Source organism: Daldinia vernicosa (assembly GCF_022497035.1).
Source record: "Daldinia vernicosa strain CBS 139.73 unplaced genomic scaffold F5Y00scaffold_9, whole genome shotgun sequence".
In the NCBI taxonomy this organism is placed as follows: Eukaryota; Fungi; Ascomycota; class Sordariomycetes; order Xylariales; family Hypoxylaceae; genus Daldinia; species Daldinia vernicosa.
The window spans coordinates 512,429-525,062 of NW_025953925.1; the positions used below are offsets into that span (position 1 = coordinate 512,429).

At 47.1% G+C, this 12,634-nt stretch overlaps 4 protein-coding genes across 4 annotated transcripts; 1 reads left to right on the plus strand and 3 right to left on the minus strand.

Annotated features, from left to right (window-relative positions):
- Window positions 1-159: 159 nt before the first annotated feature.
- F5Y00DRAFT_229254 (uncharacterized protein) lies at window positions 160-2,639 on the minus strand. Its single transcript, XM_048006744.1, has one exon. It carries the CDS (start codon window positions 2,102-2,104, stop codon window positions 671-673), a length of 1,434 nt encoding a protein of 477 aa, XP_047867711.1. The 5' UTR covers window positions 2,105-2,639; the 3' UTR covers window positions 160-670.
- Window positions 2,640-3,839: 1,200 nt separating this feature from the next.
- Window positions 3,840-6,319, minus strand: F5Y00DRAFT_217248 (uncharacterized protein). Its single transcript, XM_048005590.1, has 3 exons — window positions 5,163-6,319; window positions 4,815-5,106; window positions 3,840-4,762 (listed from the first exon to the last, which is right to left on the minus strand). Exons 1-3 carry the CDS (start codon window positions 5,631-5,633, stop codon window positions 3,930-3,932), a joined length of 1,596 nt encoding a protein of 531 aa, XP_047867712.1. The 5' UTR covers window positions 5,634-6,319; the 3' UTR covers window positions 3,840-3,929.
- A 1,171-nt stretch (window positions 6,320-7,490) lies between these two features.
- Window positions 7,491-9,569, plus strand: F5Y00DRAFT_229259 (acyl-CoA N-acyltransferase). Its single transcript, XM_048006745.1, has 5 exons — window positions 7,491-7,781; window positions 7,974-8,025; window positions 8,239-8,478; window positions 8,773-9,393; window positions 9,450-9,569. The coding sequence occupies exons 1-4, from the start codon at window positions 7,720-7,722 to the stop codon at window positions 9,100-9,102; spliced, it is 684 nt and encodes a 227-aa protein (XP_047867713.1). The 5' UTR covers window positions 7,491-7,719; the 3' UTR covers window positions 9,103-9,393; window positions 9,450-9,569.
- Window positions 9,570-9,993: 424 nt separating this feature from the next.
- On the minus strand, window positions 9,994-12,180 carry F5Y00DRAFT_217256 (FAD/NAD(P)-binding domain-containing protein). The gene is made up of 3 exons (XM_048005591.1): window positions 11,606-12,180; window positions 10,239-11,543; window positions 9,994-10,176 (listed from the first exon to the last, which is right to left on the minus strand). Exons 1-3 carry the CDS (start codon window positions 11,970-11,972, stop codon window positions 10,103-10,105), a joined length of 1,746 nt encoding a protein of 581 aa, XP_047867714.1. The 5' UTR covers window positions 11,973-12,180; the 3' UTR covers window positions 9,994-10,102.
- Window positions 12,181-12,634: the final 454 nt, after the last annotated feature.

Consider the following 12,634-nt stretch of genomic DNA (forward strand, 5'->3'; position numbering starts at 1 on the left):
TACAGATTTATTATTGAGAAAATTAAGAAGATGAAAAATATCATATAAAATTTCTCAAACCGGTCCCTCAAAGCCTGCAAACCGTAGTTTGTTGCAGCTGAGGCGAGAAGTAAGATCCAGAGGACTGATTCTCGTAAGGCTTATCCGCCCCTTCTCTGATACATGGCAATTATACCCGTCTATTTAGTTAATCTAAAACCTAGACTACTTAGATGAGCCGTAGTAAACATCCAGAGCAAACCAGAAGTGTAATCGTGGGATCAGCGATAGTAGAGATACTCGTCAAAGCTGGGACTTCAAGTTACCCAGGCGCCCAAAAGAAAATAATGTACTGGTGAATTTGCCATCTAGGTAGAACCTCAAAGTGGTTCTCGAGAGAATTCTTGCTAGTTACTGCGTAGGCTCATGTAATTAGCACACCCCTTAAAGATGGGAGTTTCAAATATCTACAATTCATATAAATTCACAGTACCGTTCGACTTAACCAACCACAACAAATTCATCATAAACCAAAATATAGACCAAACTTGTCATGGGTATCATTCAAATCACGCATTCCTTATACCTACGCACTTGCCAGATCCAGCCTGTTCGAACCCAAGTTTACATAGCACCGCCTGATCCCCGCCATACAACCGAGTCCCAAATCCCAAATCCAAGTTTACACTCCTTAGAACAACGTACTCTTCTTCTTCAACATCTTCCCACTCCCGCTCCCGCTTCCAGTCCCACTATCCGCGCTCCCGCCCCTCCTCCGCCCCGAATTCGGCTGCAACTGCTGTCCGTACCCATACCCATATCCCAAAGCCTGCGGCATAGGAGCACCAGGAGTAGGTCCCACAGCATGGAACCAACTGCTGAACCCTCCTCCGTGCGAATGAGGCTTGGGTCCCGCGCTCACGGGCCGCTGTGGTGGGGCTGGTGGTGGTTGCAACTGCGTGCGGCTAGGCCCAGCGATGCTTTGTCGGGGAGGCAGGTTTGGTTTTGGGCCAAAGTCCTGGCCTTCTATGCCAAACTCCTTTCGCAACCTCTCCGTCTCCCTGGCCACCTCGGCGTCACGACGTTGGCGCTCTTTCTCCTCTTCTTCCTCGAGCATCTTCTTGATGCGCTTCTGCTCCGCACGGTCCCGCTGCTCGCGCTCACGCTCTTCTTGCTGGACTAAGGCCTGTAGACGCTTAGTCTCGACGTCTATGCTGGATTCTGCTGGAGGTGTGGGCTGTTGAGTGACGGGGGAGGTGGTCTTTGCGGGAGGGAGGTTGCCGAATGCGCCCGTCATAAGATGTGGTGATGTAGATGAGGTTGGACTGGGCCGCGAGTTCTGCCGTGAGTTCTTGCGCCTATTTGCCGAGCCTGCAATATTGAATGAGTCCCGGTTAGGGAATAGGTATATCTCGCGAATGACCTCAGCGCCGAGCAGCAGTACGACTTCGAGGCCTTTGCGATCCTCTATGTCTACCCTCTGAAGATTCGGCTCGTAAATGGTGACACTAGGTTCCCTCCCGTTCTTGTATAACGCTATTGTAATATCCGGGTCCTTGCTCTTCTTGCCACCAACCGACGTGCCTGTCATGTAGCATGTCATGTCCTTGGAGAACTTACTATCCCTCTTCCACTTGAACATTATCTTGGGTGTGAGACTACTTGCGACTGGGTCATTCTGCTGGCGATCAACTTTGGACACCGAGGGCATGCGAAAGCTTTGCTGAGGCATTTCAAACTCCCACGACTCCTTTCCGGTCCAGGTGCTCTTCTCACCCTTTACCATAACCTGGTGCTCCGGGTTATACAGTTGTATGGCGAATCCGTCAGGGATTAAAGGTACAGGCGGGGGTGGAACACCATTCTGTTGTCTGATTTCAGCAGCGGACAGAGTAGGCTGTTGAAATTCGGGCTCGATCAGGACCTCAGCTAAGATGACATGGTGAAAGCTCGCGTCTCCCAAGGCCACGGCGTACTTATTCCTAGACTGGGGGAGGTCCGGGTTTATTTTCTGGAGTGAGTATTCAGGTGCCGGCTCGGAGCCGTTTTGAGAGAAGTATAAGATCCTTAATAGCGGATTATTAGAGGGTCTGAAGAAGAAGGTTGGTAAGTTCTCGTCGAGCATTTTGCAAAAGTTGCGCCAAGTATTCTGTACTGGCTCATCTGTCGAATGTAGTCTGTAGATGAAAGTTGTAGGTGGTGATATGATGTAATGTAGTGTAGTATAGTGTAGTGTACAAAGCTTAGTCAAGATGGACAAGATATATAATATTCCAAGTAAGAGAAGGTAGGAAGCTATGATTCTAAATAAACGACTCCCAAAACAAGTAGGTGGACAATGTATGAAAAAGAAGGAAGTAGCAGTAGTTATGCAGTGGCTGACGAAGCCAAAAAGCCAAAAAGCCAAGCGCGGATCGGCACAATAGACTCAGCCTCGTTATCGTCGTTACATATGCCTTCCGAGAACAATGGAGGTGCGCCAAGGGTCAAAAAAGGGATTGAGATGACAATGATGTAGTTATATACTTCTAAATATGTGTTGTAAAATGTAAACTAAAAAACATCAAGGTAAAAAGATGATGAAAGATAAAGATACGAATAAAAATAAAAACATCCGATATTAAATTAAATATAGTACCGTATGCGCGCGTGAGATGCAGGCGCCGGCAACTTATTGTCACGAAGAGCGAAAGAGGCGTTTGCGACGACCCGATGTCTCATTGTCGTCATGTGCTCAAGGTTGTTTGCAGCTTTGGTTACTCGAGAATTCCCTTAAAAGTGGCATCTACAGGGAACTTTGCTGCGAATATTACAGGGGATCACCCCGCTAATTCGTACCGGTTGAAGGAACGCCGAGCCACAAGGCGAGAGGGCTGTGCCTGTGCGACTCAGCTCGGACATCGGTAACGAGAACCATATCCATTCGCTCTTTTTTCATCACTAAACAAAACACACTACATAAACGATATCAGTCAGCTCGACACCATCATAATACAACGCGCGTCAGGTAAATCTTCCTACGCAAGAGTTGATCATGAGTGATTTGATCTGCGTAGGTGACTACGTGTATATGAAAAAAAAAAACCTCCTTTTTTGAAAATCAAATATCAACAGCATATCTTCCTAAGCGTAGTGCGTACCCGCCCTTGATCTATCGGTAACGAATCTTCACAACTCGTTCGCTATTAGTAACGATACAAAGCCACTCCACATAAGATCGACCGTCGTACTCGCAAAAATAAAAATTCATCACTTGAAAATCTCCGAGGTTTGTCAAGATCGTCAAGACCTTTGAACTTTAGTCATATGTACATATGTTGCAAGTTTGCCATCCAAGACGAGGATCAAAACTGGGGGAGTTGATCTAGGCAACCCCATTTCTCTATTGATGTAAGAGGGATTTTTCGCATGTCCCGATATCTTCCAGCTATGTTCATTTTAACTACTACTATGTATAAAAAAGAAGAATAAAAAAGAACTCGCTATGTACCTAGGTAGTCAAGTTAGACTGGAATAAGTCAATTCTATGTAAAAAAGTGTTCGTTATCATCCGCTCTTCTATAGTAATACTCCGTTATGTGACTGCCCGACTCCTGCTAACATGGGAAATGCATGGTATAAGTACTGAAACAGCATTGTCCTCAAACCTAAGAAGGATATGGGCCCTAATTGTGTATAAGACGCTAAGTGATATTGTAATTCACCATCCACTCGGTAACAATATTGTAAGCGTGGATCGGTATGTATATGTTATTGACCAACACGAATGAACAAGTTAAATCATAGTTCCTTTTCGTCCTGGTCTCGCTATGGGGTCCTCTTCCTTGCGGTTTCCTGGACGGGGGGGGGCGGGGGGTGCAACAAAGAAAATTCCTGAAACATCGAGTCTAAAGTTAAGATTGAATAAGAGTACCGTGTTGGATTCTTTTGGTATTAAATAGTATTATCCATCACCGGTAAGCGGTCTGTCGTGTTGCACTTATCTGGCCTGGGATTGCTGGCATAACAGGCACTTCTCCACGTTCCCGCGCCCTCGAACCCGCTCTCTTCGCTCGTCCTGCCTGCTGGTTGACCCAGCTGGTTATAGAGCGAAACCGAGCTGGCCGGTCCTCGCTCGCTTCCGTATATACCGTTTCCCTCCTTTCGCCTGGCCGACTCATCCATGAGTCTCGAGCGGCAGGGTTCTCCTCAGCCGGAACAGGAGGTATAGGTATAGGCTTGTCCGCTCCTGAGGCTCCTGAGGGCGGAGGTATAATAATGTCACCGTCCCCAAATCCAGAAGAGATGGATGATATTTCGCTAGCTCGGGTTCCAGCCCTTTTCGGCGCAGTAAATGTTTCTGGTGGTTGGCGAGGAAGGTCTGATTCGTTGTAATATGGCTGGGTTACTTGAGACCTCATGGTCATATTGATATCGCCATTATTTGAGACGCCTCCATTCCCTGGCATATATTGGTTTATGATACTTGCAAGCGGTGGGTTATCATCTGGTGATTGTCGAAGGGTTCCTGCCTCGGAATTTGAGGCGACTGAACGTACCATGCCCCCAGGTCCTGGCGGATACGCTTTACTAGGGGCATAGAAGTTGCCTAATCGCATGGTGGTTCCATACTCTCCCTGCTCATAAATAGGGGGCGCTTCGTTGGACATGTATGATCCTCTCCCTTTCTCATGGAACTTGTCGATGGATCCCATACCGCCGCTAATACCAATGCTTTGGCCCTTCGCCCTCTTTAAGACCCTGTAGATGACCCATCCGATAAAGCAGAATAAAATGAAAGCACCTTTGAACGTATTAGTCGCCTAATTTCGCTGAACTGAGGAAGTTTTACTGACCTATTGCACCTGCAGCAATGAGAAGGTGTTCTGCTGTAGGATTCAATACGCCCTGTGGTTGCTGTTGAGGGCCTTTATCACCATGCCATTTATACTTGCCCCCATCATCATTATCGCCCACAGTATCTGCCGCTTTGGGTACTGAAGTTTGTTCCGTAGACAACTGCCCAGAGGTGACTGTGGGAGCAAACTGGGAAGTGATAGGTAATTCCAGATCGTCATAGTCCTTGTCCTCCTCTTTACCCTGTTGTAGAGGGAACGCTTTTCCTATACTAGGAGGGGTTGAAAAAACCTATTGGCAAGTTATTAGTTCGTTCCTAACAAGATTGAATTGATGGATGGACATACCGGAATATACAGTGGTACAGAAGTAGACGACAATTGTGATGTGGGAGTAGTGGTCATGATCGTTAACGGAGTAGTAGTAGTTTGACTTGGTAGCGCAGTTAGGGTAACGATAGACCCCGACGAGCTTGGTGTAGGTAACTGAGTTGTTTTCTGTGGAGAATCGTCGATCCTATCGTCTTCGTCGTCTTCGCTATCATCGTCACTCAAGTCTCCCGGACCATGCTGATAATCATCGTCTAGATCACTGTCGCTCTCATCGTCGCCTTGGAACCTACCGAGGTCGTCGAATTCACCTCGGTCTCGACTAACAATCCGTCGTGCTCTCAAATTTCTGGTACCAACGGTATCGTTTTCGGTAATCCTACGTCCCAAACTCCTACGCGAGAATAGCGTCGACCGCTGACCCATTTTCGGCGATCCCTTCCATGGTTGAGCGTCCTGGGATTGTCGTCTCCTGTTCGATGGCGGCATGTTATCGTTCAGAAGCTATTACTATATGCCGAAATGCTCTGCATCCAAGCACTTTTCCTGAATTCATAACATAACCAGTATGCGAACAAGATAAAAGAAAGACAAATATTATTAAAGTCGCCCAAGAACGTATCTGGTTGGGTACACCGAAAACGACAGGACGGAATGAACTGAATACCAAGAACCCAAGTTTGAGGATTGACTAATAGAATACAAGAAGGCCCGCCTTGGAAGAAAAAGAGAAGGAAAGAAGAGGAAAAAGATCGAAAAAGCCAAGAGTAACGGAGGTACGAAGTAATAGAGAAGAAAGTGCAATTCAGAGTCGTATTAGATCTCAGGTCTGAGGTTTCCAAGTTGAATTCGGAGACTAATAAGGCTCGATTAGTGCAGCGTCTCAGGGATGTAACGAGGGCCCCTGGACCCCTTCAACGAGCCCCGGATGGCCATATCCCTGACCGGCATGGCTGTCCCATGTGGTATTATTCTTGCTTAGGCTCGTGGTGCCAATATCCTATTGGCAATAGGGACTTCGTTCCAGGTACTGTCATAGTGTAATAAAGCTCAGACTTTATGCGACTCTTCACATAAGCTTATAGTTAATTATCAATTGAAATTTTTAGATATGATGGCTAACACGTTAAACGCATTTGCTTCTCGTAGAGAGGAACAAATATTAGATAACTTCGTGGTATGTTGAATTTATTTACTATGTTGATATATTAATTACCGAGGCCGTAGCCAAATAGAAGCGCGTCGACGTCAACGCAAGAGTCCGAAAACTGGTTGAGATCTGAGGCTTAAGAGGAGCAACTAAGGGGTTAGATATCCCTAACGGTTAGTGTGGTGTATGTATGTGTGTGAAGGGCTGCCTCCCTTCCACTCGTATAAAGTAGTATGTATAGCTAAACTGCTGATGTTTTTGCCGGCGTGTCTGTGGTATCGCCTTAACCTGAAGTTGATATTGTGACAAGATGACCGGGGTGTCCTGTCTCGAACAAGGGATAATTGCGGAGTCTTCTGGGTTTCAGACAGGGATGATGAGCGACGGCGCCAAACTTGATACAGATCAGCGTCTGGCATATAGAATTTCAGTCCTATAGTGGACTGTGCTCCTCGGGACCATGAGAATGGAAAGTCTTGCGATAGCTGGAAGTGGTCGCGACATAATTACCTAAAGTAAAAAGAGACGATTTTACGACGGCGTCGTTTACCCTAGGAAGAAGAAGAAGAAGAAGAAGAAGAATAATAATAATAATTGCGTAAGACTGTCAAGTATAACTTGCCTGGGTAGTTTAGGTACCTAGTCAATTGTCCGCAGTAACTCTAAGCCACGTAGTCTCTCCTATATCGAAAATAAGATATCGAGAATAAGATAGACAATAGACAAACTACTCCAATGCGATATACGTAAGTTTACGCGTAATGGAAGCCTCGGCGCCAACCCGAGCCAAGCCATCGCAAGCTTTTCTCAAGAAGGAAGATCTGATTGTTACTCTATCAAGCTTTTTGGAATGGCTCATCCCGGCTTAACACGTCGGCCAAATCCGAATCGACCTTGTCAATAACAAGGTTTGTTTTAAAGTGGCTGTTACGGTTTACCATTTCGTTGCCCTCGTTTCCCTCGTGTTTGTAAGTTACGTGTAGGTAAGAATGGAAGTTGGGAAGGAAGTTGATACTTTGTACGGAATACGTGATAGCACTATCCAAGTTTAATAAGAATAAAAGTTAAGGTTTATCAACAAACCACGACTGCCCGAATCTTAACTGCTATCCCGAGGTACTCCCGAATAGGTCTCACCTTATCTAATACTTATGTCGGTTTATCGCTGCCATTTATTTTATCACATCCCAGTTGATCCAACTTCCAACTGAACGTATGCGTCAAGACCAGAACTATAAATTGTGTGGTTTTTTTATCATTTATTTCTTAAATTATAAAATACATATACATACATGTAGTACTGGACTGGCTGTGTGTAGAAACTACTTACGTAATTCTTGATTCATCCTTACCGAACGTCCTGACGTCCAGCGTTACGTTTCGTGTAAGTCGGCTGATTCCGCCGAATCGGATACTCCCATCATTATGCCGATCCGAGTTTCTCCTCTCGCCGAGGCAGACATCCCAGGCGCCGTGTCCGCCATCCAGTAAGTATCTTCCCTTTCATCCTAGAAGCCTGTCGGTGGGTAACAGTCTGGAGTAACGGAACAATGGGTCGGTATACCGTATACCGCCTGTGACCTGAGCGGAAGAGAGGGCGCTGCGGCTGATGAACATCCTCAGCTCCGTGTACTTACATAGTAACCGTATAATCCATGCTAACTACCCTATCACCGAAGACAAGCCTTTGCGGACGATCCATACAACAATTGGATCTTTGACAAATCTACGGTATGCATGGCCCTTTCGTTACCGAGCATTGTGTACGCCAAGAGTCGTTTCAAGGGCGCGGGGATGGCCGAGTAGCATTGGTATTGGTATTTTATACTTTAAGATACATTCCGTTTGTGTACCATCCAACCAATCAAGCAAATACACTGGATTATCGAGGCCGAATTCCTATGGCGATTAGTGTCCGCACCTCATGCTAACACGGGCCGTTAGTTCAACCCGCAACGCAATGCAGCCTCTCTTAGCATTCGGTGCCGATGGGGTATGCGCAACGGCATCTTCCACGTCGCAAAGGAAGAGGGCAGCGATGAGGTGCTTGGAGTTGCTTGCTGGTTAAGGCCGCAAAGGGCAAACCAGCCACCGAGCTGGTCCGACTGGATCGAAGACTGGCGGCTGTGGTTCAGCCAGGTCGGGATGAACCTCTATTACGGCCGAGGCGGCCTCAATGTTAAGGTAAGGGTCTAACTTCAACGGATTATATAGGCCGGGGGGGATCTCTGCTTCTAGACAAGCATTTGATCTGCCGGCTTGGCTGCATGTGGCGAGCTCTCTGAATTGCACGCGAAAGTAGGATGACGATGATTCCCGGATCAGACCATGAGGTACTGTCGTGGAGAGGCTCCGCCCCATGGTCCGTTTCAGCGTTTGTATCAGTCGAGCGATCAGTGTCTCTGCTCTACCTACCGGCTATTCGGCCTTCACAACCTCGAGTTCCAAAAGACCGCTAACATAAACGCAAATATCTAGCGTTATTACATATGGAAAGAGGCTCAAGCCAAAGCCCAATCCTCCGTCTGGACGGACCCACGAGGCTACTATTTTCTCAACATCATGGTTGTGCTACCTAAAGTCCAGAATAGAGGGATAGGCCGACTCATGATGAAAACTGTGACCGACCAGGCTGATGCCGCGGGTATGAATTGCTACCTCGAATCCAGCCGGGATGTTCCCAACATGCAAATCTACGGCCGCTTCGGGTTCAAGTTTGCGAAGGAGCTAGAATGCGACGACGACGGCGTAGCTATAAAACTCTACGCTATGGTCAGAGAACCCAGTGCTAAGCCACAGACAAATTAATCATGCCTTTTCACGCCTACTTGTGTTGCGAAATCCGAGCGCAACCAGACCACAACGGACGTGAGTTCCGCACGAGTCTATAGAGCTAGAAGTTGATGCCGTTAATATAGGTATGTAGAAGTTAACTACCTACCTATATAGGTAAGTTGACGCAGTAAAAATATAACGAAAAGAGCTTCTATCTACTACTAGCAAAGTCGTCTATCGTCATTGACTTCTCGCACCCACATGAACTTTTTGATTGGAGTCAGCAATGCTCTCAGACCAAGACTTTACAGGGTGTTAGGTTGGGTGAGTAGTTTTTCGAGCATAGCTATGAGAAAATATATGGCTGATTGGACTTATAGGCGAGTCTGACTTTGTTTGATACGCTGTCAGCAATAGAATTCTAAAGTAAAGATCAAGAGACCGTTATATTATTGTAAGCTCAATATGAGAAAGTGTGAGCCTAGGAGCACACCCACGCCTTACCACTCAAACATCACTTATACTCTGCATCGGTAATGGGCATCAATAAATGGCCATGAAGTATTATCTTAATGATGACTTGTCTGTTTTACTTGTACAAACGGAAGCGTCTCGGGCACCAGCCTATCGCCTACCGCAAGTCTATCCTAATCTACGAGCTTAATTTTTCACGGGTAGAAAAACGCTCTCTATACGCAAGCGTCATGTATCGTGTACCGTGTACGATATGTCCCCTCGAGAGAAAAAAGAAAAAGAATAACAAAAATAACAAAAAAAAAAACTGTTCTGACCTATCTGTCCTCGTAATATTGTGACTGGGCACCTCTCACTTCTCTTCTCACTTCTCTCTCTAAAACTCCCTAAGGGACGAATAATACACGGTGAACGGGGTGGGGCGGTGCTATATGGATATAAGGGGGGAAATGGATCTCGCCATCTCCAATCCAAAAAAAGGGGGGGTGGGGGGAGGGGCTCAGAACGAGGTTGGGAGAGTAGTTCACAATGAGATTAGGTATCATCAACTAAAATCCGTCTACTCTCGGGAGACATCTCGTCCGTAGATCTTGGCCTTGACCCAATCAAGAGCGACGAGAGCGCGGTTGCGCGCTGAATGGACATTGTTAGCATTATTTCTTGTAGTAGGGTGGAACTCTAAGCAGGGGACTTACTGCTGAAGCACATGCTCAAATAAGCGCTCCTCCAGAAGAGATAGGTGAGCTTTCCACCGCTGGCAACGTTGCCGTTCAGCCACGCGACATCAGCGACGGCCTTTTCGCTACCGATGTAGGCCAAACTGCCCTGGTGCGAGTAGTGGAAGGGTTTGACATCCTTGATACGACGTAGCTGCTTCTCGAGGGACTCGATTTCTTGCGTTACGGCCGCCGTGTCGCCAGGCTTGAGGTTTAACTCGGAGCTAAGATCGCGGACTTTCTGTTCCAGAGACTCGGTCTTGGCCATGTTGTTGAACAGCTTGGCAAGGAAAGCACCCTCTTGGGAAGCGACTTGGGCAGTTGGTGCGTATCCTGCGACGGCGCAGTCGCCAACGGCCCAGATATCTCTCGCTCCTTGGACCACGAGGTACTCGTTAACAGCGAGACCGCGCCTCGAGTCCTTCTGAGCAGGAATCTGCGACAAGAGGTCTTTAACCAAGGGGCGCAAAGTGTTACCTGTGGCCCAAACCAGTAATCCGTAGGGGATCGTAACAATTGACTTCTTGCCATCGGGACTAGAAACTTCAGCTTCGACCGTCTTATCAGTCACCCTCTTAACCATAGTCTTAGTCATGATCTTGATGTCCTCCTCCTTAAAAGTGCTCTCGGTGTAGTCGATGAGCTGTTTACTGAACATGGGTAGGACGTTGGGCAGAGCCTCGATAAGAGTCACCTTGAATCGGGGAGCGATGTCGGGAATAAGCTTCTTGATATCCTCATCGAAGAAGTCCCTCAGCTCTCCGGCGAACTCAACACCGGTAGGGCCACCACCTACAACTACCATATGAAGAAGACGATCGATCTCCTCTGGCTCCTGATCCTTGAAAGCAGCAGTCTCGACACAATCCATGATCTTGGTACGGATAGCCTGCGCATCTTTAATCTCCTTTAGGAAGCAGCTGTGCTCGCGGACTCCGGGAATACCGAAAGTAGCGTTTTCGGCACCAACACCGATAACAAGCATGTCGTAGGGAACTTCGGTCTGGTGGACTTTTCCTTTGATCTCGCTGTTGTCGGTGATCTTAACAACCTTCTTTTCAACATCGATATGGGTAGCCTCAGCTTCGTAGAATTTGACAGCAGCCTGTTTGCGACGGAGGATCTGGCGCACGGGTTCCATGATGGAGCGGTGCTCGATGTTTCCGGTGGTGCATGACGGCAGTAGAGGTGTGAAGAGGAAGTAGTTGCGCGGTGAGATAACAATAACGTTGTAGTTGGCAGTGTCGAGCTTCTTGAGTAAAGCAACGGAGCCCCAACCAGTACCTTGAAGCCCAATTATTAGAAACAGAGCAGTAAGTGGTGATTAGTACCTAACGATTACTCACCAAGAATTACCAACGTCTTCTTCTGGGGATCAGGAACAAACTGTTCTTCGGGGTGACGGTCCAAGTAACCATCGTAAATGACGGCACCAACAACACCCAGCATAGACAGATAAACAAAGCGCCATGTCCATTTAATGGTATTCCGGATTCTGCGCGGTTTCTTGGTAGGTTGAGGAGCTGCGTCAGCATAGGACCTGGCAAGCCGAGGAGCAACAATAGCTCTCGTTCGTGTTCTTGCGACAACGGAGGTTAGCTGTTGTCGCGGGTATGACGTCGTGGTAAATCTGGCAGATCTGGCAGCGTGCACAGATAATTGTCTACTAGCTGGGCTAGTGAGCCTGCTCAAGGCCCGAGAGGACGACGCCATCGGGGTCTTAACTAACGGCACGGCGGAGTCACCGTCTAGGAAAAAAGGGAAACGAGGCGTGAGGATGGTTTTAAGGAATTTGGTACACAAAATAAATAAATCTTTTGTCCAGCCCGAAGTTCGATTTATTAGGGGGGTCAATAAAAAAAACCCCAGCGCACAAAAAATAGGCCAAGACTTGTCGCCAATTAGAACTAGGAAAATGACAAGAATATGATGAATTTTTAGGTGGATCAGGTCAAGGTCTTTTTTTTTCTAGTTGTTACTTTTTCAGGAAAGAAGCTTAGGGCGCTAGGGCCAAAGGCGCCAAAGGGCCAAGGGCCCAAGCCGCCGGCCGTGAAGTCCGCGTCAAGGGTCTTAACCTGTTGCAGGAAGCCCGGTCGTCCGCCATTGACCCGGGAACTCGGGATTTCCTGATTTACCATAAAGCGCTAGACTATAACAGGAAATAGCTTGACCTTAAATTGATTAGAGGGACTGCCAGGCGCTTGGCCCCTCTAATAGTTACTTCAGCCCTGCCGTAATGATAAGAGATTAAAATTGAGGTATTTTAAACTCCTAAAGTTTTAGGCCAACCGCTTTAAAAGTTCCCGCTTATGTATACACGGATATTTTATTAGAGATGCCGTCTTATGCGCTTTAGCTTGATAAACTTGTAGAAC

Excerpts from the sequence above, each read along its gene's own strand:
- F5Y00DRAFT_217256 (XM_048005591.1), bottom strand. The coding sequence starts at position 11,972 with ATGGCGTCGTCCTCTCGGGCCTTGAGCAGGCTCACTAGCCCAGCTAGT. Across the intron at positions 11,544-11,605 it reads GAAGACGTTGGTAATTCTTG|GTACTGGTTGGGGCTCCGTT; the intron begins GTGAGTAATCGT and ends TTGGGCTTCAAG. Across the intron at positions 10,177-10,238 it reads TTTGAGCATGTGCTTCAGCA|CGCGCAACCGCGCTCTCGTC; the intron begins GTAAGTCCCCTG and ends ATGTCCATTCAG.
- F5Y00DRAFT_229254 (XM_048006744.1), bottom strand. The coding sequence starts at position 2,104 with ATGCTCGACGAGAACTTACCAACCTTCTTCTTCAGACCCTCTAATAAT.
- F5Y00DRAFT_229259 (XM_048006745.1), top strand. The coding sequence starts at position 7,720 with ATGCCGATCCGAGTTTCTCCTCTCGCCGAGGCAGACATCCCAGGCGCC. Across the intron at positions 7,782-7,973 it reads GGCGCCGTGTCCGCCATCCA|ACAAGCCTTTGCGGACGATC; the intron begins GTAAGTATCTTC and ends CTATCACCGAAG. Across the intron at positions 8,479-8,772 it reads GAGGCGGCCTCAATGTTAAG|CGTTATTACATATGGAAAGA; the intron begins GTAAGGGTCTAA and ends GCAAATATCTAG.
- F5Y00DRAFT_217248 (XM_048005590.1), bottom strand. The coding sequence starts at position 5,633 with ATGCCGCCATCGAACAGGAGACGACAATCCCAGGACGCTCAACCATGG. Across the intron at positions 5,107-5,162 it reads CTGTACCACTGTATATTCCG|GTTTTTTCAACCCCTCCTAG; the intron begins GTATGTCCATCC and ends ACTTGCCAATAG. Across the intron at positions 4,763-4,814 it reads CATTGCTGCAGGTGCAATAG|GTGCTTTCATTTTATTCTGC; the intron begins GTCAGTAAAACT and ends ATACGTTCAAAG.